Raw genomic sequence first — 26178 nt, 5'->3', positions numbered from 1 at the left:
GATTGGGCTGTTTGATGAATGCCAGACCCTTCTGGGCTGATTTGAGGCTTATAGAGCTGCCTTGGCTCTCCAGGATGGTCCCAAGGCTAGTGGGATTGGGGGTGACTTTGGCTTTGCATGGCTAGAAAGGTCTGCAGAGTGCAGAGAGGGTGGTCATCTGTAGAACAACCCGAAGCCAGGGCAGCAGAGCCTGTGAAGTTTACCTGGACTCTGTCCTCGGGACTCCTTCAGGGAAGTGTCCCAAAGAGAAGGAGTTTGTCTGTGGACACACATGTGGCCCAGATCTTGCTCAGGAAGGCAGCAGAACCAGAGAGGAGGTTTAGGCTAGAATCTGGGGAACCCCTGTTTCTGCAGTAGCCACCTCACCCTCACGCCATGCTGTTTCTCTAAGATGGGAGCCTAGGCAGGGGCTGCAGAGCCAGCAAGGACCCTTCCCAGCAGGAAGTTCATGGGAACCGTTCTTCCTGCTGCACAGACATATGTTGAGAATAGATGACAAGCACACCCACTACGTCCTGGGTCTGTTGCATGTATATGTTCATGTGCACATGTGTGAAGGTGTACACAATACTCGTTTTCCTCCTATAGTACCCAGTGAAATGACACTACCAGTTTTTAGTTGAAGAGGGGAAGGCTGCTTGACCTGCCCAAGACTGCTAGGAAGAGTCGAGCTGGGCTTTGGAGCCTGGCTCTGCCTCCAGCCATCACTCCACAGTGCCCAGTGATGCTGGGGAAGGTCTAGGGTCCAGTGTAAGTCCACCCAGGCCTGGTCTGAGCATCCCTTGGACCACACTAGAAGTCCAACATTGGGAAACCCATCTGCTGGTCCTTTTCATCCCACATTTCCTGAATTAGGAGACAGAAACCTAAAGAACGCCCGTCACTGACGAGCGCCAGCTCCAAAGGGACCAGATGTCAACAGTTTCAAACTTGAGTTGTTAGCAAAGGCTGTTTCCACCCTGTCTGATGTTCATTCCCAGCATCCTTTGTGTCACAAGCGTAATACCAACTATGACATACGCTCACTCCCATGCTCCTACCAACCTGCTCTCAATAGCAATATCTATAGAGCTATCAAGTGTGCGCACTAATTATGTCTTTGGAATACTCAATAAAATGTGTAAACAGTTGAGGAAAATGCATGGCTCCAGGCTTGTCTCAAATCACCTCCCTCCTGAGAACTGACCTTTCGGCAAACCACAGGCGAGTTTAGTAGGCTCTGGAGTCCTCTAGAACAATGGGGGTCAGTGAGGAGGTTAGGTTGTCCTTGCCTGAGGCCACACAGTGAGTAACAGCAGCAGAGCAGGACCAGAGTCGACCTGTGTCCCCGCAGGCAGTTAGCTATCAGAGGATCTTAGCACCCTTGGGCCTGCCTGACCCCAGATTTTATGTCTGGGAGAGGGTATGAGCCCTGGGGAACAGTGAATGAGCCTCAGTGGGGGTGGTCTAAGCTAGCTGAAGGTTAGTTGAGATGACCTGATGACAAGGAGCTTCTGAGAACACTGTCAGGAGGTCATATTGAGCAGGCATTGCAGTGATGTGAACCGCAGCCATCCACACTCACTGTGTGCCTATCCAGAAGGCTTGGTCTCGGGGTCTTTGCACCAACAACCGAGTTCTTACCACCAGGGCGGATGTAGTTGAGATTCCTACCTCAGTGAATAAAGTAAGGCAGGAAGAGTTTTTTTGTTTTTTTTTTTGTTTTTTGTTTTTTTTTTTTTAAGGCAGGAAGAGTTTTGTGATTTTTTTTTCTTTTTTAAAGATTTGCTCTAGGACAGAAAGTCCTGAAATGCTATGTTCTATAAAATAACAATAAAATATATTAAATTTCTACTTCTCATTATCCATAATATCAACTATTTGTGGGTATTCATGGGACCCAACGTGATGCTTTTTATTGTTTAATAATTTCATGTATATACACATAAATTAGTACGTGGAGAGTTTTTAAAGTTTCATTTATGTATGTCTATATGTATATTTGGCAGAGGGGGCACTAGATAGGCCCTACAGAGACACTTACCTGTGGGTGTATGTACATGGGTAGGCATCTATGTGCCATGGAACACGTATGGAGGACAAAGGGCAACTTGTGGAAGTAAGTTCTCTCCCTTCACTATGTGGGACTTGGGGGTTGAACTCAGGTCATCAGGCTTGGCAACAAGGAGCCACCTCGCTGGCCCAACACATAGACTTTTAAACTCATTTCCATGCTGCTTGTTTAGTGAACGGCGGAGGGCCCTGCAGCCAGCCGTTGGCCTGAGTTTTTGCTCTAATCTCACCCAGTGCTTTACAAAGGAAGGGATGATCTCATAGGGAGACTTCTGGCTGGCTCATCTGACAGCGCCAACCTTTGATAAGCCCTGATCATAGGTTGGACCCTGTGGCACTACCCACAGACATGGGGACTGGCTTCGAGGGATGGGGGACTGCTCATGGTTTCCACTGGGACTCACTGCCCACTCTGCCTCCTGACTCCCAGAGCTTTGGCAGCAAGCTCCGGTTTGGGGGTTCTTCTAACTCATCGGTCACCCCTTCCATCCCTGTGAAATAGGACTAGTGAATTGGGAGCTGATGGGAAGCTCATGTCAGCTCTTGTCCAGGCCTCCTGGTAGAATAAGAGGGCAGCTCAGGATTGGTGGCCTGCTGGGACCCAAGTCCTGACACCCATAGGAAAGTGTCTTTCTGTAGGGCCTATCTTAGTGCCCCCTCTGCCAAGGACTTGCATGGTCCCAACCCAGTAGCTCATGCCAACTGTTCTGGATCAGAGGCCAGAGGGACAGGCAGACAGTGGCCTCTATAAGGAACTCAGGTACCTACCCTGTCACCTGGGAGTTTTGAAGCAGGAAAGTAATGTGATTGGATTATGAGCAAACTCTCTGGTGATTTCTAACAGGGATGATCAGTGAATGAGAAGATGAGCTTGACCCAGGGCAGGGATAGGGGTGGGGCAGATGCTAGAAGCATTTGGTGGTTTGGGTTGTTTGGATACCAGGGCTTCATTAAGAACTGTCAACCCCTGGGTTTCTGGCTTGGTGGATAGTGGCACCACCGGTTAAGATAAAGAAAGGGAAGGAGTCTATTTGGGACAAAGGTAAGTTTAGTCACAAGCATGCTGGTTTTGAACAGGCACTGCGGGGCCTGGATGGCTATTCTATCTGATAGCCAGAAAGACAACCCAGGAGCCTGGGGCCAGGCAGATGTCAGGGTCAGATTCTGTGACAAACACAGGCAACTCGAAGTAAAGAAACTTCTGACTTCTGACCTAAACTGTAGATGGAGCCAAGATGGCTGAGGACAGAGGTCTGGGAAGAAATAGCAATACTGAGGAAGACATGAAGGAACAGAGAGAGGAGGCGTAAGGGCACCGTCACTGAAGCCAGGCAGAGAACTCTGTGAAGGAGAGAGATCAGGGAGAGGGAGCAGACAGGCTATGAGCAGGACATCTGCACCTGGCAACTGCACAGCTACCTGAGTCCACTGGGAACTGTTTCAGGGGGAGGCTGAGGTCAGCCTCCAACAGGCACAGAGTGGGCGACTGGAGAGGGACGACAGCAGGCAGTTACAGGGCGGGGACTCCACTATGGCCATAGCTGGACCTGGATCCTATGAAAGGGGCAGGATAGAGTATAGGATAAAGAGACAGGAACCACTATAGGAAGGGTGGGCTGGCTTTGAGCTGACCATGGCTAAGTTGGTCAAGAGGAGGATGAATGGAAGGGTATTTTACAGATATATATATATATATATATATATATATATATGTGTGTGTGTGTGTGTGTGTGTGTGTGTGTGTGTGTACATACATACTTACACACACACACATATATATGATACTCAGATCATACCTAATGACCTGGTTCTGAAGTGAAGGGAAAATACAGGCTAGTGGCCTTAAGCCGGGATGAATGGCTCTGTAGGAGACACCATGAACCTGAAATCGTCCCATTCAGTCTCCTACAGCAAAGCACTGAGTAACTCAGGTAGGGATCAGAGCAGTTAGGCTGGACTAGGTTGGTTTTGCTGGCAGGTGTGTGAGGGACGATGCCAGGAAACAGGAGAGCAAGCAAACAAGGTCGATGCTGCTGGTCACGGGAGGAATAGGGTGCTAGGCCACAGGAAGCGACTAGCCTCCACCTTCTTACCCGCAAACAGCCGATTAAGGCTCCAGTCTCCAAGGTGGAACCGGTCCAGCTGGTCTTCCAGGTGGGACCAAGGCACTGCACAGCGGCAGGCTGGTGGGTTTGATGAGACCATTTCTGAATAGGACATTAAATCTGCGCTCACTTCCCATCATACGAGATACAGTGGAGAATGCTTTTTCAGGTCCTTTCCATCTTGGTTACACAGTCTCTCCTCTGGAGGCAGGGGGTTGCCGCCAATGACAGGCACTCTGGAATCCATGTCTGCAAATCAGCTTTGTTTGTGTTTAAATGTGAGATTCTGATACAGTTAGATATTTGGTTACATTGAAACCTTATTCAGTGGACATGTTTCTAATCTTATAAATTTTCCTATATTGGACTGAAACTGAGGCTGATTTCTGGTTAGCATCAGGAGTTTGCTTCACACCAAACCCCTAAAACCACCGGAGTCTGGGCAGATGTCTGCAGGATTTACTGAGGACTCACAGACAGCGCTCATGGTCTCTACCCGGCCGAGGGGCTGCAAAGGAGAGGTCTAGCAATTCCAGACTCCAGATGAGTTACTGGCAAATAAATGCAGCCATCGGCTTCTTTTATGAAATAAGCACATCGCATTCTGAAGATTCCTAATCAGCGATGAGCCCTAGGAGGGGCTAACGAGCAGCAGGAATGTAATCCGCACTGGGCCTGAGCCAGTCCTGTGTTCACGATCATGTCCCTCCTGTCAGCCCTGTGTGGGACTCCATGCCAGTTAAGGGTGCCTGCTCGGGATCCCATAATCAGCTCACTGATTCCATATCCACTCTCTGTACCTTCTAGAAGCCCCATCCGCATGCCCCACCCCTTCCCAGCCCTGAGGACTCAGCACAAAAGTCTTTGCAAACTGAAGCTCCCAATTTACACTGAGCTCATCTTCAGCCCTCTGTCAGAACCAAAGGCTTCATAGACATCTCCATGTGTAGGGACAACCCTGAAGGTCAGCAGCTCCAATCCAAAAGACTGTTTCTTACAGGTGCTGCTTTGGGCTTGTGTCTTTGACTCCTCCCACCATGCCCATTCGGGGCTGGGCTGACCCGCAATGGGCTCTACTGAGTGACCACTCTGGAAGCCGCTGACTCAACGAGGGCACACTTTTCTTAAATTTTTTTGTTGGTTTTTTTTGTTTTTGTTTTTTTGAGACAGAGTTTCTCTGTGTAGCTTTGGAGCCTGTCCTGGAACTAGCTCTTACAGACCAGGCTGGCCTCGAACTCACAGAGATCCGCCTGCCTCTGCCTCCTGAGTGCTGGGATTAAAGGCGTGCACCACCAACGCCCAGCAGGCACACTTTTCTTGACCACCCTCTTAGTCCTTCCCCTATCTGGGTTTCGCTTGAGGACATTTTGCAAGGAACACCATTCAGTGTATCGGTAGGGTAAGAGTGTCGTCAGGCAGGTACTGTGATGTTTCAAAGGTGGAGCAAACACAACTTCCAGGGGCCATGTCTCCTTGTGGGGCTCCTTGTGGTGTGCACACGTACAGGTAGTACCCTAGAAGGTGACAGAGTCTACCCTGCCTCTGCCTGAACCTGCCTACACAATGCTCTGTCCTCTATATGGGACAGCACACCTAACCGGAACACTTGCAACATACATTCTACGACTCCTCATCTCCTTTGAAATCTAGAGTATTTGAGAAATTAAACAATTTAATGGCTTCCTTGATTTACAGACAACAGAAAGACAAACATTTCTCTCCATGCATAGTACAATGAAATCCAGAGACAAGAGGCCATCCCAGGACAGGAGCCATGGTATTCCAGTCCCCTTCTGCTCAGCTCCCTGTCATGTGGTTCAACTTGATGGCTTAGCAGCTGTAGTCACTGGGAAGAGATGGGAGGCTGCATGGCCTCCTGAGACGTGAGGAAGGTGACAGTCGCTGAGTATGCTGGCATGCCTGGGCACTGCCATGCATTGGTGGACCAGGAGCCAAGGAGAGGGAAGGAGGCTTCCAGGTGGGTTCTCAGTGGCACCAGAACAGTTCCTGAGGCTGGGTCCAGGCCAAGTAGGATCTAAAGTACTGGCACCGGAGGAAGTGGGAATGAGGACCACAGCACCCTGGGTATCCAGAGTTCTTAATGACACAGTTCTATCTCTCAAAGGGCAGAAAGATTCCCCGAGATGAGGAGCTGGGAGGAACAGAGAAGACAGAACAAGGAGGGATGAATTCTCCCCAGTCTTGTGGTGATGTCATACGTATCTGTTCCTTCTGCCTTGCCTTCCCACCTCTCCACCTCAGAGACCTGGAGAGATACTAGAGACCAGAGACCCAGCCACATTCCCTAGTCGTAACAGTCAAGTGTACTGCTGGAGAGGGAGAAGGACAGATGCCAGGGGCTTTTGAAGGGAAGACCCAGGGAGAGTGGAATGAAGGAAGGGAACTGGTCACTTGCTCTGTCCAGCCCCAGAAGCTGGCAGCCATGACCTGGCTCCCTGATACAAACATGTCGGTCATCTAACTGAGCATCTTGTGCCGGTCGAAGACTGTCTTCCTCTGCTCCTGCACCTGCAACTTCCATCGCTGCTGAGCGCCTTCCACTCGCTCCAGGACAGTGTTTGCTCGGGGTCCTGCAATGGACGCAGCTGCTGCTGCCATGGAGCGTGCATCCTGCAGCGGGAAGAGAAAGGAAGAGTGATCTGGCATGAGGAGGGATGGGTCCGAGCCCTGGATCTTTAAAGGCTGGGATGGAACCAAGTGCCCCATGAGCACCTCTAAAGTCTGAATTCCACAAGTGCTGTGGGCTTCACGAGGGCCATCCCTTGTCATCTGCAGACCTTAACAGTGTGTGTGTGACCAGAAAAGCTTTAGTGTCTTCAAGAATCAGAAGGAGCATTTTCTGGGGCTCTAGCTGTCCCAGCAGGGCTGGCTCAAGTCTAGGTCCCATCTTAACCCTGCAGGCTCACTCCAAAGTCTCAGAAGTACTTGGTATTGGTTACAAGACCTCACTTATACAGGCCAAGGCTTCAGTGCTATGTGCCCAAATGCACAGGGCTGGTAGACTAGGCTATGTAACTCCCCTACCTGTCCTACTGTCTAGGGAACACGGGAAGGCCAGGGACCAGGGCCTGGCTATCCTGAGACGGCTCCCTCTTTTCCAGGAAGGGGGGGCCCGTTAAGGAGACAGCACAGATAGCAGCTGCAGGATCTCTTGGAGAGAATAGTTGGATGGACGGATGGACACAAAAACACACACATACACGCATGCACACACACACACACACACACACATATACCTAGCTCCTCCTGGGAAAGAAAAGATGGGCCAACATTCAAAGCCTGGTAGGGGTGGGAATTTGGGGCTGAAGACCAGTGTTTCCATGCCAGGGCTGTTGTGACCATGGCCTGCTTGGCAGCCCCGCTCCTCCTTAGCCTGTCTCCCTGTTCCCCCTTCCCCTTTGCTCCCAGACCCACTTCACTGCTGTCGTCAATCTTCCCATAATTACTACTCCTCTGCCTCTGAAGCTCCAGAGCCCATGCATTTCCTGCAGGACCTGAAGCTGATCTTTGGGGGAGAATTAGAGCCGAGGGCCAGGCCCACAGCCCATGGGGATTTCCTCTTTAGCTCTCCCCGCCTCTCATCTCCTGCCACATATCTCTTAAAGGATTAGTGCACCCCTCTAAGCCCAGAGCCGCCCAGTAAATGCAACTTTGCTTCTAATGCCCCAAGCTGGCATAGCTTCTGTCGCCACACGGCTGCCAGGCTGGAGAGCAGGGCGGAGCAGGAAGGCAGTGCAGAGGGAGAGGTGGCTGGCAAGGGGGCTAGAACCGTCTTATCCTTGAAGTACGCTGCTGGGCGATTTGTCTTGAGCTCACTTGTTTCTAAGTGACTTAGAGATAGTCCCCTGGGAACCCCTGACCAAGACCCTGTGCGGGGTATCATTGGCAGGCCAGGTAAGGCCCAGATCTGTAATCCCAGTTACCTAGGAAGCAGAAGCTGGAGGCTAGCAAGTTTACGGCCAGTAGGGACAACTTAGTGAGATGCTGTCTCAGGATAACCCGTGTTTAAAGAACTAGGGATGGGTCTGGGTAGTAAATAAAACACTTGCTGAGCATCTGTGAGGTTGCAGGTACAATTTCTAGCAACACACCAAACCAAAAAGCAAATCCAAACAAAAGCCCTAGTCATGTTTCACAGACCCCCAATGTGCTTGAATACCATACGTGACTAGTGGAGGTGCATGTCACAGCGAGACCCATATGTCAAGTGAACTGGCAAGCACAGAAGGGGGATCAAGGGGCCTTCTCTCTGGGAGTTCAGCACAGGGGTGTTGACTTAAACAAACCTGGCTCGGACCCCTACCAGACACATAACCTTAGGTGGGTCACCTCTCAGAACCAATCTCTCTATATACAAGATGGCTGTCGCAGTCACACAATGAATGCAGAAACTTGGTCAGCATCTGGAGAGAGTAAACATTCCAGGTCAGTGCGAGAGTCTCAAACGCTGGTTCAGGGATCCACCAGCATTTGAGGGGACCTGCCAGCAAAGGGGGCAGGGAAAGGGGTTAAAGCAGGCAGATGACTGTCAGCCGGGCTGCTTCTGAAGAGTCACCATGGCTAACTTCAGACTCTGCTCCTCTCCAGGCTGCCTGCGCTGCCTGAGTGGCCGTAGGAACACAGCTTGGCTCGGAATAGTCTTAGCACGGATGTGGGGTTGGGGTGGGTACTGAGGGATGAGCAGTCTAGGAAACAGCTGGCCTACCAGGACCCCAAGCCAGCACTGGGGGCCTGAGGGGCTGCTTTCCTCCCAGTCCTACTCTTGTTCATTCTAGGACCAGCATTGCTCTGGAGGCCTCTGGCAACTGAGTGCCGGGATGTGAAACTGGGAGGGCAGGACTATGGGCATCTGGGGCAGAGTGGAGTGGGTTGTCTGAGGAAATGGGAGCCAGGGGAGAGCCAGAGCAGGGCATGGAGGGAGCGTGTTACACGCCTCACCGTGGCTTTACCGCAGCTCCACTTGTGAGTGTGCATACAAAGTCTTAGCCAACAATTCCCAAGTGGCAGAAAACTGCTATTGAGAGGCTCCATGTCCCCATGGCTAATAGTCTGATCAAAAGGTATTAGAGCATCCACATCTGTTCCCAAGAAGACCCACGGAGGGCCTCACCCCTTCCTGTTCAGCAGTAGAGTTGGCAGGTGGGTGGGAGGAGGTGGGTGGGGGGCAAGGCAAGGAAGTCATCCCCTCTAATCTTTCTCCCTGCAGGGCTGGGTCTGAGGACTGCAGGGAGGCAGGGGACAGTTACGGGCAGGTGGATGGAGCCCCTCCCACAGTGGTACATGGATAGGAATGATTCCCTAAAGGTCCCCAGGTAACCAGACCAACGAGACCCTGACAAGCATAGGCCACCATATACCAGGATCTTTCCCAGGCACTTCACAGGGCTCACTCACCTGCTGGCAAACAGTTAATGCCACCTCCATCTTACACACAAAGCAACTGAGACTCTGAAGAACCTTGCCACCCGAGGTCGCATGATTGCATGGGACCCTGTTTCAACTTGCACACATATCTGTATTATCTCCGTATTTACTGTCTTAGGACTCAGTGCGTCTGTCCTAGGCTGGCTTTCCCCAAGCGGAAATCATATGGACAACCAAAGGACCAGGCACAACTCAGCCCCGAGTCAGCTCAGAGACTCATGGCTGCAAGTGATGGGGTGAGTGTTCCAGGGCCCACCAAAGCGTCCAGGGCCTGATCCCAGCACTGACACCGAGGTAAGAGCTACTGTGTCTACTCTAGGTTTAGGAAACTACTCCCTGAGATCTGTAGCAAGGACAGGGAGTGGCAGAGCCGGGACCCCACTAGGACTACCCAACCACAAGACGTTCTAGAAGAGCCCACTGAATGGCACACCTTCCTAGTCTGTTATCAGAGGGAGGAACCATCTGAGCAGCCTGCACCAGTGTCTTCTAGACCCCGGGGGGGGGGGGGGGGGAAGGGTTCTCAGCTCCCACTGCACAACCATCCACGAACAGGAAGACGGGCCATTCTTCGGAAGCCCTGGCTTCCCTTTGTCTAGACCTCCACACCCTTAGTTCCCACCATCCTTGTTTTTCTGGCTTCCACGTACACCCCCTCCCACAGATCTTAGAACTGACTCAATCCACGGCCCCCACTGGGGTGAGAACTTTGAAGACCCTGTCAGAGCTCAGGGGAGAGTGGGGAGACAGCTAGCGCCTCAGAGAAACCCTTCCTTCTCTCTCTTCAAAGGGGGCCTTCTGTACATCTAAAACAGCTCTGTTGCCGTTTCTGTCCCCACAAACATACTGGCTTCCTCCTTTCAAAGGGCGTCTGAGCCCAGGGATTAGGCCTAATGCCGCTGGAATCCAGGGAGGCAGCACCCAGCAGCCAGGCCCATTGAGGCTCCGCCAGCGCTTTCAAAGGGAGCACAGCAGGCTTTTATCTCCCGAGGACCGAGGTGCCCCGTGGGGGGACGCCTCCCTTTCCTTGCCAGGCTTCCAGCTCCTACCTACAATCAGTGGGGTGATGGAGCCAAGGAGCCCCCAATCTTGACAAACACTCTGGCTACCAAATCTCACCTCTGCCTGGGCCCCAGGCTCCTGGGAGAGGGGAAGGGAAGTCCCCGAGGCCAGGACACTGTTCTTTCCAAAGCCACTGGCTGTATAAGCTCGTGTGACCTTTCAAGGAACCCCCAGGGCTCACTTCAATTTTCTCTTTTTTCTACTTTTTCTTTCTCTGGATCAGGAGAGGCCTTCTTAAGGAAACACTGTCTGGGCCAGGAATTAGCCCAGAGTCATGGCTGTAGTCCCTCAGAAGGTGACCATGGGGACCTTCCTCATGTGCACTGACTGCAGAGACAATAGACTGTCCCCCACCATCCCCGCCCAGGCACCCATGGCCATTTCCAGCTCAGGGCCCACCACCCTCCCTGACAAGGCGTAGTACTCCCCCTCTCCCATCAGTCTTCTGAGTTGTAGGCAAAGCCCCACTCTGCTGGAAGCCTTCCCTCCTAACAGGGACCTCTTTTTACTAAAGATGGCCTCTTTTGCTAAACCTTAAAGAGGATTTTCCCAAAGTACCTAGTTTCACCAAAGACTGTCACCCCACAAGATCATCTTAACTGCCTGCCTTTGTGGCCCTGGCCCAGCCAACTGGTTTTGGCTATCTTGGGGCTGAAGCCGGTAGACAGGCTAAAAGTCTTAGTAGATCTCAGCACAGTACCACCTGCAGGATTTCAGAACACAGCAGGAGAGGATGGGAGCTGCTGAGCCATAGGCACCTGGGCCTGGACACTATGCGGGATGATAGGAAGGCAGGGGATGGGGCAGGGGCCTGGACACTATGCGGGATGATAGGAAGGCAGGGGATGGGGCAGGGGCCTGGACACTATGCGGGATGATAGGAAGGCAGGGGATGGGGCAGGGGCCTGGACACTATGCGGGATGATAGGAAGGCAGGGGATGGGGCAGGGGCCTGGACACTATGCGGGATGATAGGAAGGCAGGGGATGGGGCAGGGGCCTGGACACTATGAGGATGACAGGAAGGCAGGGGATGGGGCAGGGATGACATGTAATAAGAACACTGTATTTCCTGGCCCACTTTGAGGGTGCTCATCCTGAAACTGATCCTGCACACCCATCCCACCCCAACCCCCATGAGTTGGACCAACGAGAGCAAGTTGACTTCAGGTCAGAGTGGCCAAGAAATGAAATACAATGTTCTATGACCCTTAGAAGCCTTGGGTGGGAGACGAGGGGTGTCCTCCTGCCTGTGCTCTACAGATGGGAAATGAGTTCGTAAACTCCGCCTTCAGTCTGCAGTGACAGTTCTCTGCAGCCCCTTATGGCTAGGTAGCAATCCTCCTTAGAAATTCCTTCCCACCAGGCCAGACCTGCAGGCAGAAGCCTCTACTGTGATTCAGGTCCTGTTCCTGGGACCTGACCACATCCTCAGGGCTCTCCACAGACAGGCTCCAAGAGAGGAGCACCTAGGTCTCTTGGACGAGGGAAAGCCTAGGCTCAGACGCAGAGACGGCAAACTACCCTTCCCTGGCTCCATATCTAGGATGGCAGGAGACACAGCAAGGCCATGCCCAAGAGCCACACATTCCTAGGGAATCATGGCGCAAGCCGTGTAATCATCGGCTGCATCTCTCAATTATTCCCCGGCCAGGACTGCAATTACCACATTACCCCTAATCGCCCCATGTTTATTAGTGATGCTCTCTCCTATCAGAGCTACTATTACTCTACATTAATAACTGGGTAGGCAAGCAAGCTTTCCTCCCAAGCACAGACCACCCAACTATCAGGGCCACCACCTCCCAAGCCCCACCACCTCCCTAGCCCCACCTCCAGGGAGGTGAGACTCCTCACCTCTGCTCCACCTTTGGTCAAATCCATGCCAGCAGGAGGCTGGTGGGAGTGGCAAGCTCCCAGTGCCTACTTACTGTCCTCATCCTCATCCTTATCCTCGTGGTCTGGTCTGGTCAAGACTCTACCACCTGGGAAGCTGCACACAGACCCATAGTCTCAGGGTCCGCACTCTGGATTTGAACTTGCCTTTTCTTGTCTCCAATCCAGAACTTTAAAATCTCTAAAACTGCAGTTGCCTAGTGCAGCTTGGCCTAGGCCTGGTCACCTCTCCTGATCCACAACTCATTAAAGGGAGTGCTTCTCTCTCTCACTCAACTGTGTAAGGGCCGGCATGGTCCAATCTGCAGCTCTGCCATTCCCTGGGCGAGCATCTGAAGGCAGCAGGCACGTTCCGCCTTTTCTTTCTTCTTTAAGCTAGCCAGTCACCTTCCAGTTTCTGTGAGGAACTCTCCCAGGTGTCAGCTGACATGGCTGAGGCACGTTCCCACTGTGTGCTCATTGGGACGCATCTAGGTTCCTGTACCAAATCCCCACTCTCAGACAGGGTGTAGTATCTTCCAGCAATGAGGCCTCAGGGGCAGAGCGCAAGGACACTTTCCCTCAGGTATATAGGCAACCTGGTGCAGTGGTTCCCGTTTCCTTACCATAGAAAGGCAAAAACCCTTTACTACCCTCTATTCTGGCATTTACGGCCTTCATTAATCTGGCTGGACTTCCTGGCCAGTTCTGCTTGCCATCACTCCAGAAATCTAAATTCTGCATTTGTACCCGGAGGTGCTGGAGTATCACCCACATGGCCCCTCTAGCTTCTGAGATGCTGTCTCTGCCTTCAGCCCTCAGGCCAAGCTTTGAAGTGAGCAAGCACTTGACAGATGTTTGTAGAATCTCTGAACAAAAGAATAAACCTACCGCCTCCAAGTCCCCATATACTTGTCACCGATTGGAGTAGGCAGCATAGCACATGTACCTACATGCCACAGGCCCCGGGTGGACCACCCTCTTCGCCCCAGCCTAGTGACACCATGTACTGACCAGGTGCCCGGGAAGTTGAGGGCACCATCTACGTCTGGAAGGGCAAAGGGAGATTTGCTGTTGTATCTGGGTGAAGCATGGGAAAATAGACGGGGAAAAGCAACCAAAGATGACAGGGGCGGGGAGGAGGGGCACCCCTACTTTAAGGCTTAGCCTAGTAACCTACATGGTGGGAGCCCAGGGCCATGGTTACCTCATTTTCCTCTTCATTGTGCAGCTGCTCAGTGTAAGCATCTGGCTTTCGAATCAAGGGGTCCACCAGCATCAGGAAGGCCATGTAGAGTAAGAGCGCCCCCACCACAGACAGGTAGATGACAATGATGACCTAAAAAAGAGACCAGCCTTACTCTGTGATCCAGTATCCGATCAGGACCCCATTTCTAGTCTTTTATCCATGTTGGCTATGGGTGATCATCAAGTTAGACACTGGTACTACGAAGTGACATGGGACTGGAAGGAAGGAGAAATGGCCCACACCACAGGCTCTATGCTAGCCCAAGACGGTTCTACGACAAGGAACATTCTAGCAGGTACCATGATGACAGGACTGCTGCTGGACACCCAAGAAACTCCCAAGTGAGAAGTAAGGGTCAGTCGGCTATATGAGAGTCTATATAAAGGAGCAGACTCACGAGAAGTAAGGGTCAGTCGGCTATATGAGAGTCTATATAAAGGAGCAGACTCACGAGAAGTAAGGGTCAGTCGGCTATATGAGAGTCTATATAAAGGAGCAGACTCACGAGAAGTAAGGGTCAGTCGGCTATATGAGAGTCTATATAAAGGAGCAGACTCACAAGAAGCAAGAGCAAGGATCTCAGGCTGGGCAAGACGGGAATGGGGCAGCCTGTGTCCTGAGGGTGTGCTGGTCCATGCATAGAGCATCATGATGCAGGGATGGGAGGACAGCAAGAGGCTGCATCCTGAGGGCCAAGGGTGGGAAAGGCATCTTAAGGTGACGACTTCACCCACCTCCCACATATGGAGCCTCCTAAGTTAGAGTAACTGTGTCTTATGGAAAGGACAGATCCAGGCCAGCAAGATGGCTTAGCAGATAAAGGTGCCTGCCACCAAGCTGGGTGACTGAGTCTGATCTCTGGGACCTACGTGGTGAAAAGAACTGACTCTCATAAGTTGTTCTATGACCTCCAAATATGTTCTGTGATGTGTGTACCCCAAAACATAATTTTGTTTGTTTTCTGAGACAGGGTTTCTCTATGTAGCTCTGGCTGTCCTGGAACTCACTCTGTAGACCAGGCTGGCCTAAAACTCAGAGAGATCTGTCTTCCTCTGCCTCCAGAGTGTTGGCATTAAAGGTGTGCATCACCACCATCAGTCTTAAAGACTTAAAAATTGAATTAAAAAAAATTAAAGGGCAGATTCAATCAGACTAAGAATTCAGTGTGAAGTATGGGTATTTGATGCATTTTAGTGGGGCCCCTACATGACATCCAGCACTCATGCTCTCTACTGAGTCACTAACCCCTCAGTTATCAGGACCACAGAAGCACCTTCACTCGGCCTGAATTGGCCCTGCGTGGCTGTGATCACCATACGGGAACAAGGCCAAAGAACTCACCCAGGACCACAAGTCAATGGTGGAGATGAAACTCAGACCTGGCTTTGGTGACTCCACCCCAAATGTCTTTTCTCCTTGCTAAAATGCCTAGTCATTGCTGGTTTCTAATCCCAGTGATATCCCTGACTGTAAAAAAGGTGTTTGAAAACCAACTAATCCACTATGGGGGCTGGGAAGACAGCTCAGTCAGTCAAGTGCTTGCTGCGTATGCTTGAGGACACCAGTTTAATTCCCAGAACAGGCATTTAAACAAACAAAAAACCAGGCGTGATGGTGTGTGCCTATGTGCTCAGTGCTGGGGAGGAGAGACAGGGCTTGCTGGCCAGTTCATCAGCTAAATTGGTAAGATCCAGGTTCTGTCTCAAAAGACAAGGCAGAAAGTCACTGAGAAAGACACCCAAAGTTTACCCCTGACCTCCACACGCATATGGATACACACAGAAAATGGCAAATCTTAGACTCTTTAGCTTCATTCTCAGCTCCATCAAAAGCCAAGTTCAACTGGATTCACTTTCTCCTGAACTGGGGCAGCAGTTGCTGTGTTCAGGCCCCTTTAACAAGGTGGACACTCTGAACTGCTGCCTGCACCCAAGATGGGGCAAGAAGGCAGATGACGCAAGTGCTTGGGGCTCCTATGTAGAGAGAAATGAGAGGGGTTGGGAGTTTGTGCTCAGATGGTTCCATGCAGGAGGAACTGGGCTCTGAACTGGGCATCTAGATGGTCTCTAGAGGGTGGCACCTATAAAGGAAGTTCAGAACCAGGGAGCTGGTGCAGGAGAGGCTGTCCTAGACAGGAGGGTGAACCTACACAGACTGACAGGGCCAGGGGAGAGCAGACAGCCATTTGCTATGTAAATGATGGGGGTAGCAGTATAGGGAGTTCCAGTCCAGAAAAGACAGGTAGGAGGGCCATGTGAAGACTACCTTCCTTTTAAACGCTCACAAAAGCAAGAGCCCAAGGGAGGATTTGGTTTCTTTGAACTAATAAGTTATTTCTGATGTTATTTCTTGACTTGTCAGAGGACAAGCCTAAGAGGGCTGGCTTTGTGATCTCTAGACAAGGTCTGATGAGTCCTGCCTAGCGGCAGAAGGATGGACAAGGGCTTTGTACACCCTTCTTCAGTCCCTGGCCGCGTCTATCGTCTTCAATTTACCCAGATGGTTAACAAGGACGAGGTTCAGGAAAAATCAGAAGACTAGAGTGTGACACCCAGTGCATCACGTGGTCATGGAAGCTGTCTCTAGGAGGGTGACATCATCTTCAATCACCTGCAAGCTCCCTAGGAGTCCACTTCAACTCCCAGCACGGTGCATCAAACCCAGATCGCCAGGCACCCAGAGATGGACCAGTGTCCTCTCTCTAGAGGAAATATGGAGTCTCAAGCAGCTATGAGTTCTCATTTCTCACCACACAGGAGCCATTGCAGAGACGTCAGGAAGCCCATTCTCTCAGGCCCACCCAAAGGTGTAGGACTCGGACCCCATGTCCGCATATTGGCTTTGGAATGTTAACAAAAGACATGGGACAGGGCACATGTATGCAGTCCCCAAACCCCGGCAGTACCTTGATGGTGGTGGTGCTCCGTTCCTCGTACCTGCACTCGCAGAGCAGGCAGTAGGCTTCCACATCGTGGCCAGGCACCGGCATGGGCTCCACCACATGCAGGCAGTTGCTGAAACACAAACAGACAGGGCTGCTGAAGGGTCTCACGCCTTGGGGTCCAGCAAGCAGGTGACAGGGTGCTGAAGAGGTAGAAAAGCCTGTAGGTAGGTTCTCCCAAGAAGGGCAGAACCTCTTTCCCAGCCAACTGCCTCCTTCCTGGCCACTGTCCAGCAAATCTCTGTGCTAGCACCATACACCTCGGTGTTCCGAAAGCCTCACCCTCAGCTGCCTTCTCCTCTTGTGCTGGCTTCCCTGGAGGCTGCATCTGTTCCAGCAGGTTGCACTCAACTCATGGGTCTCCAATTTGAATCTCTGACCAGGGCTTCTATGCTATCATAACTGTACTCCTTAGGTCCACTGATGGCTGTGATCACCACCTGACTGCCCTAGAGGAACCATAAAGGCACATCTGTGCACTCTGCCCCTGGTCCTCAGTCTTGCACACTGGCTATGGGACACACACTTCCGAGACAGGGATAGCAGACAAGAAACTTCTAGCACCTCTTCTGCCAGCCAAGTCAAACCTGGGAGTCCTCTGCGACAATACTTATTCTTCACCTACAAAGCCACCACACACCCATGATTTTCTTCCTAAAATGTCTAAAATCCATCTTCTCTGTTCCCTCTCACTGGCACACCTCAGCTGAAGCGCTCATGATCTTCCCCTGGCAAAGTCCAGCTCTTTGGCCCTGCCTAGAACTACCTTCCCATGGTGGCCAAGTAGTGTGAGAGGTCCTTCTGTCTATGTGTTGCTTTTATTGGTTAATGAATAAAGAACTGCTTTGAGCCTATGGCAGGGAAAAACAGAACTAGGCAGGGAAAACTAAACTGAATGCTGGGAGAAAGAAGGCGGAGTCAGAGAGAAGTGATGGAGCTGCAGGAGACAGGCACTGGGAACTTTAGCCAGTAAGCCACTGTCACGTGGCAATACACAGAATAATAGAAATGTGTTAAATTAATATGTAAGTGATTAGTCAATAAGAAGCTAGAGTTAATGGGTCAGGCAGTGATTTAATTAATACAGTTTCTGTGTGATTATTTTGGGTCCAAGCTAGCTGGGTGGCTGGGAACCAACAAGTAAGCTCCCTTCTCTAACAGCCAAGTGACAGTACCAAGTGACCATACCAAAATGGGTCTCCTGTCACATCATCCTCAACTTAAAACCAACCGGTGCCTCCCTAGCTCATCCAAGGCCTAGGCAAACAAATTGTTCCATCAGGGCTTTACAACCTCTCTCAGGCCCTACCCGCAGCCCAATCTGCCACTCTCCCCACCCCACCTTAGAGCCAGGCTGACCTGTGACTATACTCAGAAGAGTCACAGGAAGCGTGACAGATGATTCAGCCCGAAGGCCTGACCTCCCACTCACACTGCCAGTTCCCCTGCCTCATCCCCACCACACAGCTCCTAACCCTTGATCTGTACTATTCCACCCAGTGGATGCTGAAGTCCCATGAAAACAGAAGTCCTATCTACACCCTTGTGTTGAGCATGGTGCTAGCCAGGGCTCAATGAGTGAGTACCAAACCCACCACATGCTGAGGGTGAGCCCCTAGCACCCACTGTCACCAGCGGTGCTCCTAAGCAATATAGGCAGGTTTTGCACTGAAATGAGGGAAACAATCCCGGGACAGCAAAGGTGGCAGCCCCACCATGCTTGTGAGGCTTTGGCCACCACCTGTGGTTGACTCAGTCTCAGCCGGCCTTGAGCCAGTCTGTGAGTTGGGTCTCATTCCCAGACTTCCTGGGATCCGCAGATTTCTAACCAAAAGACCTCAAAGGAAAACTACTATCACTGGGAAGAAAATAAGCTCCTCTGAGGTTCAAAGAGGTGAACCAGGCATCATGGTATAGTGGGTAGTTAGTCCGCCTGCCACTGTGTGTCCTCTGTTCTTTCTTGTGGGACATTGGGGTAAAAACATGGAGACCCAAGTCACTTTAGAAAGGTTCCTCTAGCACTAATGAAAGTTCTGCAGAAGTCATACATGGCTTCCTGAATACAATCAGGCCTGATAGTCCAAGTTGTCAGGCTGGGTTTCTGGGAGGCACCAAGAGTATGCAAGACCGTTCACTGACACAAGCATGGAAAGTCTTTCAGAGTCTCTGCTTCTCCTCAAGTCCAGGTTGTGGTCCCCATCAGTTCTCTAGACCTCCGAGGACCTGGCTCCACCTCTGGGAAACAGCTCTAACACTCTATCCCCTACAGCAGGAATAGGTGCCTCTTTGCTGTACTTCAGGGTACTACTTCTAGGCCCTGCATGTTGCTTTCTCTGGGCATCACCTGCAGACAGATAAGACCATTGGTCACTATGAGCCAGACTTGGTGGTGTACACCTGTAATCCCAGTGCTCAGAAATGAAGGCCAGGGCATCTTGAGTTCAAGGCTGTCCTGAGCTATGTGAGACTGTCTATAAAAACTAAAGCAAACAAACACTAAACATTAATCTCTCATCATTCCTGCCCAGAGTGAATGTTGCCTTCCCTTCTCCAGCAAATTAAGCTTTTTGGGCTTTCCTTCCGGAGTTACACGGGACTCTGGGTCAGAAAGGTCACTACTCCATGGCTACCACGGGCTCTGTGAAAGCTCCTAGGAGTCCAAGGTCTTTGGCTCTTCAATTGTGATCTTGGTACCCAGGAAAATAGGCTTCAGGAGGGTACGGGGAACAGTATAAGAAGGTGAAATATTTCTGTCCTTTCTGGTTCCCTAGAGAATCACTGAAATCCTACATACTTTTTGTTTCCCTAAGAAAGACTTTCATTTACCTTCTTGGGGCTGGGTAGGGAACACTGGGGGAAGAAAGGGAAAGAGGAAGACAAGCTGGGTGTAATTCTCCACTCTTCTACTTAGACTGTAATATCTTAACCTTTCTGGCCTCAGTTTCTTCATCGATTAGAGAAGCTAAGCTTGATTGGTGTCTTTCCAGCTGTACCCTATTGGGTAGCACTAGAAATCCCGCGTAGGAGGCAGGTGGAAGATAAGGAAGGGTTTGCAGAGCCTCTCTGTCAGTGCGGTTCTGATTTCACCCTCACAAAGCTTGTGTTTCCTGAACAGATCGTGTGTGTAGAAGGATACTACTTTAACAAGCCAACCTTGGGACTTGTCGCTGCAACATTTAACAAAGCCAAGAGGGCCTTTTTACATGCCTCTGATTATAGACTTTCAACACTACATGGCATAATGCCAGCAACACAGGAATACAGCTGTGACACTGGGTGCTGGCCTCAATCCAAACACCAGCAGATAAGCCATGAGACATAGGACCTGAAGACTCAAAGAGATCTCTAGTTCTAGCCCTACCACTAAGATTCCAGGAACAATGTCAATCCCCACTCCACCAAGGGACGCTGAGTTAATATGTGATTGCTCTCAGGCCCTAAAACCCTGGGGTCTCATGGCCAAGCTTCAGCTTCTACCTAACATCCTAACATCTGTATGGAACTGCTCTGACCTAAGATCCTTCATGGGAGACTGCTCAGCAGACAGCTCCGGAGTCTGCCCCTAAAGGGGAGGATAAACTATAGCTGGAAAGGTTTAGGCTGGACCCCATTCTCTGGGCAAGCAAGCTTGGGTTTCCAGGACACCTTAAAACCCCAAGACAGCGTTGCTAAAATTTGCAGTAGCAGAATTTGCATGCATGAAGGAAGTGGGGTCGGTGTAGTGTCTTTGCTGATGACAGGAAACCGTTGGGGTCCCTCCCAGACCTCCATTATTTTAGTAGCACCAGGTCAACAAAGCACAAAAAATTAGACTAGTGCTTCAAAAGGGGGCCACACTTTCCAGGGCTTCAGCATACATTTGACTAACTCTAGGAAGCGACGATATTATTATTATTATTATTTTATTATTAACATCAGCTAACATTTATATAGCACTTAGTATGTTCAGGTATCACTCTAAGGGCTATATAAATTCACATAAACACACACTCTTCACACTCAAAGTATTACCACACTTTACTCAAGGAAATCAATATTTGGCTGGAGAGAGGGCTCAGTGGTTAAGAGCACTGCCTGCTCTTTTCTTCTAGAGGACCTGGGTTTGATCCCAGCACCACTAATCAAAACTTCCTATAAGGCTCCTTCCAAGGGATTGGATGCCCTCTTTTGGCCTTCACAGGAACTGCATGCACACAGTGACCAGACATATAAGTAGGCAAACACATCCACTCATATATAAATACATAATTAAATGAGAATTTAAAAAGTACATCAAAGCACAGTGGGGATTAAGCAACCTGAAACATGATTAACAAGTGGCAAAACTAGGCTGGGTCCAGAAAGATGGAAGCAGAGTCCGTCCATCCACATAGATGATGTCTCAGAGAATCCAGCTGCTTCTCTCTGGAAACTCTCAGGTGTGCTCTGGACAATGGCATCATGGGCACCTCAAGGACTCCAAGCAAAGTTACTCTTCTGACGGACACTACCATATTTGCTGAATCAAAATCCTGGAAGGATAGTGCCAGGACTGCGTATTTTCTCAAGGCTCACCTAGCAATCCTTGATGTCCACGTAGCAGCAGCCTTGACCCATCCCATTCAATGCCTACACCTGGACCTTATCCCATGTGTGTGTGTCTGACGTCTTCAAGGATGAAGCTTCCCACCCTAAAACTACCAGTACTGAGAATGTTTCCTTCACTCACACTGAGGTCTATTTCCCTGAAGCTTCCATCCACTGGCCTTCCCTCTATACTATGAGACCACCCCCATCCTTCTGGTTCCAATCCTTCCCTCTACACTATGTATGCAACCATCCTAAGCCTTTCTGCTTCCAATCCTTACTTCTGCACTATGCGATCATCCCAAGCCTTCCCAGTTCCAACGCCAAACACCCCTTTCATGGCAGCTGTTTCCCTCTCTTGAACATCCACTGAATGCTTAGGTCTCTCTCCCTTTTCAGGGAGATAATAATTCCTCAAGCTATTCCTTCTAGAACACCGTATCTATACCTCCTTTCACTGGTCTTCTCTACCTGAATAAAGTTTTGGTTATTTATGCTTTTTTTTTTTTAAGTAAAGGGCTAAGAAATGAATTCAAGACCACAGACACAAGGATCATAATGTAAGATCTTTGTTTGGATCTAAGTCTATGCAATGGCAAAATGAGAACAATAATCTACTCCATTCACCTTACAAGGTTGCTATCAAACTAGCACAGAATATGGGTAACAGCTTTGCGAAAGCACCGAATGGTACACACTACATACCTCTGCCTCTCCCATTCTCTACTGCCCTTCGTCATGCCCCAATTTAAAGGCTTAAAGCAAAACAACGAAATTCAACTCCCTTGACTGGAATTCAAGATACCCGGTTTTTGTTATCAAATAGTTAAGGACAAAATATGACTTGGTAGGCTCTCCACAGACACAGGCAATTTATCTCTAGACTAGGAAGTCTAGAAAGCCCTGGCAATTTCAACCAGGCGATGGAGCCAGTCATTTGCAATGTCTTACCAGTCCTTCTGAGACACATTCTGGTTGTAAATGTGCCCACTGATGTTTCTATACGGTGGACAGATACATTTGCACCGGATATCTTCTGAGCTCTGGAATTTAAAAAAGAAAGAAAGTAAAATAGCAAGGAAAGATGCCTGCCTGGGTTCAGATTCTAGCCATGCTAGCACATTTTCGTGTTGTGTCCTGTCCTGTGAGGTATGTATGCTTTTGAATTTTCCCATCCGCAGCTCACTGAGGACTGGATCTACAGGAAGGCCATCACAGGGTCCTCAGGATAGGAACCTCTCTGGTAGCAAAAGAAACAGAAGCTGCCTGAGGCTGCCATTCAGAGAGTGGTGTGCTTGTGTGCAGGGCACACAGCAAGCCAAGGGCAGACTTCAACCCTGGGACCCACACTTGTGGATTTCTGTCCGGTGGGGTGGGTGGCCAGATTTTCTCCCAATTTTGTCTTAACTCCCTGGGTTAGACTGGGGAACGGGTGAATAAAAAAGACGGGGTGTTACCGTGAGAAGGCCCCCTCCAGGAATTCCTTAAAGGAAAGAAGCAAGGCCTGCTGCCACTCACGCTCACTTCAGGGTCTTAGTGAGCCTCAGAATCCAAGCCACAGAGCCGCCACAGAGCACCTAACCCCTGCTGCTGGTCCCCTACCCCTAAGGAACGGGAGCAGTCTCAGGAGACCAGCACGAAGCTGGGTCAGGTTTAAAGCAAAAGCCTTTACACTCAGAGCATTTTACAACATTACGTGATTTGATTATCCTCAAACTGAGCGGCAGATTCTGCTACAGCTGTTTTTACTTAGGGCAAAGGAAGACATAGAGAACTTGGGAAACTTCTCTAAACAAACTTTCTTGCCGGTGGGACATTCCGCGGAGGGCCAGTTTGGTCTGAAACCTATGCAGTCTGCCCCGAACCCTATGCTCCCTACACCCTTAGGAAGGCCTGCAGCTCGCCCCAAGTAGGAGCTTTCAAGTAAGGTCCGCGGGTGGGTGAGGGGCAAGGGTGGCGCTGCGGCTACCTTGGTGGCAGTCTCGCAGGCCCGGGGCTAAAGCAACGAGATGCTGCTGGCTCACCTCCCTCACCTTGTTGGCTTGAGCTGGGGGTACCAACAAGCACCCCACCGCAGCCACCAGACACAGCAGCTTCATGCTTATCAGGCTTGTTGAGCCAGCAAGACTAGATGCCTGGGGGATTAAAAAGAAACATGGAGTCGGAAGAAGGGAAGGTGGTCACAAGACAGCCAGCACCCTCGGTCCCATTACAGCTTTGCTGGAATAGGGAAGGGGGCCGAATTCCAGGATTTCTGGGCCAGCTCTAAAGTCCAGCTCTCAGAAGCTTCCCGTGCGCTAGCAGAAGGAGTCTTCTGGGGTTGCAGCTGCGCGGAGCCCCCAGATCCTGTCACCAGGCCCCGCTCAGACCCTCGCCTCTCCTCCTCCCACCTCTCTGCCTCCACTGCCCCCGTAGCGACGACAGGGCCCAACGAGAAGCCCCGATTCGGACCGCCAAGGGCACCGCACACCCTGCCTAAGGATTTGGGGCGGCTGGGAACCCCCAGTGTCCCAGCGACCCCCCGCACCCCTCCCCCAATGCCCGGTCCACCAACCTGCACGCTCCGCCGCAGCCTCCACAGACCAGCAGGCCCCACCCCTCCAGTTTCTATTGGCTGTCAGAGCTGCCGCTCAGCGCAACCTCACTAGTCGTCAAGACAACAAGACCCACCTTCGCCTGGTCCGGGAGGCTCCCACTCTAGGGAGAGGAAGGCATTTCTCTACCAAGACCTAACAAGAAAAGGGACTGTCTACCTTTCCTACAGAGAACCGAGGATCTCTCCCGGCGGGTCCTGCCAAACTCCTCTTAAAGCCTTTGTTCTTCCTAGTGTTATACTCTCTTCCTGTTTTAGCGAAAGCAACTTAGAAATGAAACTAGTCACAACAATAACGATTTAAAAACAAGATCAAGTACGATTGTGCTAATTCACAGTCTGAAAATATTTAAAGAGCCATATATTTTTTTAAACAGGGAATTCAAGGGACAGTCCCTATTCCTGCACGCAAAAACAACCTAAGGAGAATAAAACAGGATTAGTAATAGGTATGGGGCTGGAGGGGGCTGTGCCTCATTATTCTACACTGCTTCTAAAGGCTTGGCAAATTGAGACAAAGTGTACAAGCCCGGGGCTGGGAGGAGGGGTAGGTTACAGGCTGCAGAAGGACAGATACGAGCTTCTTACACACTGTGAAGGGAAGTGGAATCATCTGAGCCCAGGGCCACTACGGAGAGGACATCTGAGCTTTGGCCTGAGACGTCCATGGAACTCAGTACCTGTGTTACACCTACTCTTTCTGGATACCAGTTTCTTTAGCTAAGAATCCCTTCAGCTTTGATGGACTGGGGTTCCCAGCAGAAGGAATAGTTATACGGACAAAGTGTAATTTAGAATTAAAAACCACAGAAGAGTTTCCCTGGTGTGTTATCAGAGCACTATTGTGTCAGGTACTAGACACTGTGGCTGTTTAGGGGAGGGGGAAGGCACACCTTGACGCTGCTCTTGTAGAACTTGATATGTCTTACAAAGAAAACGGTCAACCAGCCATTACAATTTAGGATAGTAAGAGCTTTGTTGAGAAAAGAATACAAAAGCTACTGGAAACTTAGACCAAGAGCCAGGGGAGCCCAGGCTGTTGGCGAAGCTTTGAAGGTGGCAAGGGGCTCTCTGAGCTGGCGGTGTGTGATAAGAATACCAGCACCACTATCAAAGGTCTGCATGCTACTGCCAGGACCTGTGGCCGTGTTATCTTATCTAGCAAAACGACTTTGCAGATGTGATACAAATTGAGGCCATTAGGATCAAGAGAGTATATTGGACTGTTCAGGCCAATCCAATCTAATCAGGCCTTAAGAGAGGAGTTTTTTTCCTGACTGTGGTCAAGAAAACTGTGGCCGTGTGTCTGATGGTCTGTTGCTGCCTTTGAAGGCAGAGGAAAGAGTTTCAAGAAAAGGGATGTGGGTGCCTTAAAAAAAGCAAAGCCACAGAGAAACCCTGTCTCGAAAAACCAAAAAAAAAAAAAAAAAAAAGCAAAGAAGTGGCCTTCAGTAGATGTCTAGAGGCTCCATAGATATACCTTGATTTTAGTTCACTGTCATACATGCCGAACTTAAGACCTACAGAGATGAAAAACAGTTGTGTTGGCATTCTGTTACCACAGCAACAGTAAAGGCAGAGGAGGTAAGGTGCAGGGTGGTGCCCACAGGTGGAAATGCTTGCAGTAAGAAAGTAAATGGCTCAGCAAGGGTCTTCTCGCACCTGTTTTCACCCTAGCAACCTTGAAGAGGTTTGCCAGTATAAGCTAGGTTTGGAATCCATGCTAGAACAGAGGGTCTGTGTTCTTCCCACCCCTGCCCCTACTGTTGTGCTCCTAGGTAGGGACCTGATGGTTGTCATCGCCTCTGAACTGTGGGTCTCTCACCAGGATCAGCTATACGCCCTTACTTTCCCTCCTATACCCAGCCAAGCTTATCTGTCCAGTGTCCCATGGTCTCAGGCTCCGAGGAGATGATGACCTCCCGAAGATGATGTTAACAACCACACCTGAGCCACACCACAGGATCATCCAACACAAATAGAGGATAAAGCCCAACAGACGGATGTCAGCCATGTGTGTGATGTCCAAAAGGTTAATAACTGGGGACACAGTAGTCTCTGATCCACCTGCTATATGAAGATGCCATTCTGTCCACTGATGGCGGGTCGGGTGCATGGGAGCCATGATCCTCGATATGGATGGCGCCCCACGCTCAGATACCCTAAGCAGATGGATTGTCTCTAACCAAAGCAGGATTTATCAAGCATCTGAGAAACTGGAATGCTGAGATGTAAGGGCAGAGGTGTTGTTAAGGAGTTTGTGACCCTTGGGAAAAGACCATAGACTCAAT

At 50.5% G+C, this 26178-nt stretch overlaps 1 protein-coding gene across 5 annotated transcripts; it reads right to left on the bottom strand.

The window, feature by feature from the left end:
• Window positions 1–5804: 5804 nt before the first annotated feature.
• On the bottom strand, window positions 5805–24072 carry Tmem9 (transmembrane protein 9). 5 transcript variants are annotated; one of them, XM_041648414.1, is made up of 6 exons: window positions 23965–24072; window positions 23319–23429; window positions 22246–22337; window positions 16693–16801; window positions 13746–13877; window positions 5805–6788 (listed from the first exon to the last, which is right to left on the bottom strand). In XM_041648414.1, the coding sequence occupies exons 2-6, from the start codon at window positions 23391–23393 to the stop codon at window positions 6636–6638; spliced, it is 561 nt and encodes a 186-aa protein (XP_041504348.1). In that variant the 5' UTR covers window positions 23394–23429; window positions 23965–24072; the 3' UTR covers window positions 5805–6635. The 5 variants fall into 5 exon arrangements, with proteins under 5 accessions (XP_041504348.1, XP_041504349.1, XP_041504346.1 ...); XM_041648415.1 differs by lacking the exon at window positions 23965–24072 and adding an exon at window positions 23849–23906 and having other exon boundaries at window positions 23328–23429; XM_041648412.1 differs by lacking the exon at window positions 23965–24072 and adding an exon at window positions 23849–23865.
• Window positions 24073–26178: the final 2106 nt, after the last annotated feature.

The sequence above is a fragment of the Microtus oregoni genome, unplaced genomic scaffold (genome assembly GCF_018167655.1).
Source record: "Microtus oregoni isolate MIOR12 unplaced genomic scaffold, Mior012 000003F_ref0000135, whole genome shotgun sequence".
In the NCBI taxonomy this organism is placed as follows: Eukaryota; Metazoa; Chordata; class Mammalia; order Rodentia; family Cricetidae; genus Microtus; species Microtus oregoni.
Note: the sequence above shows the minus strand (reverse complement) of the source record. Positions and strands in the feature narration are given on the sequence as shown.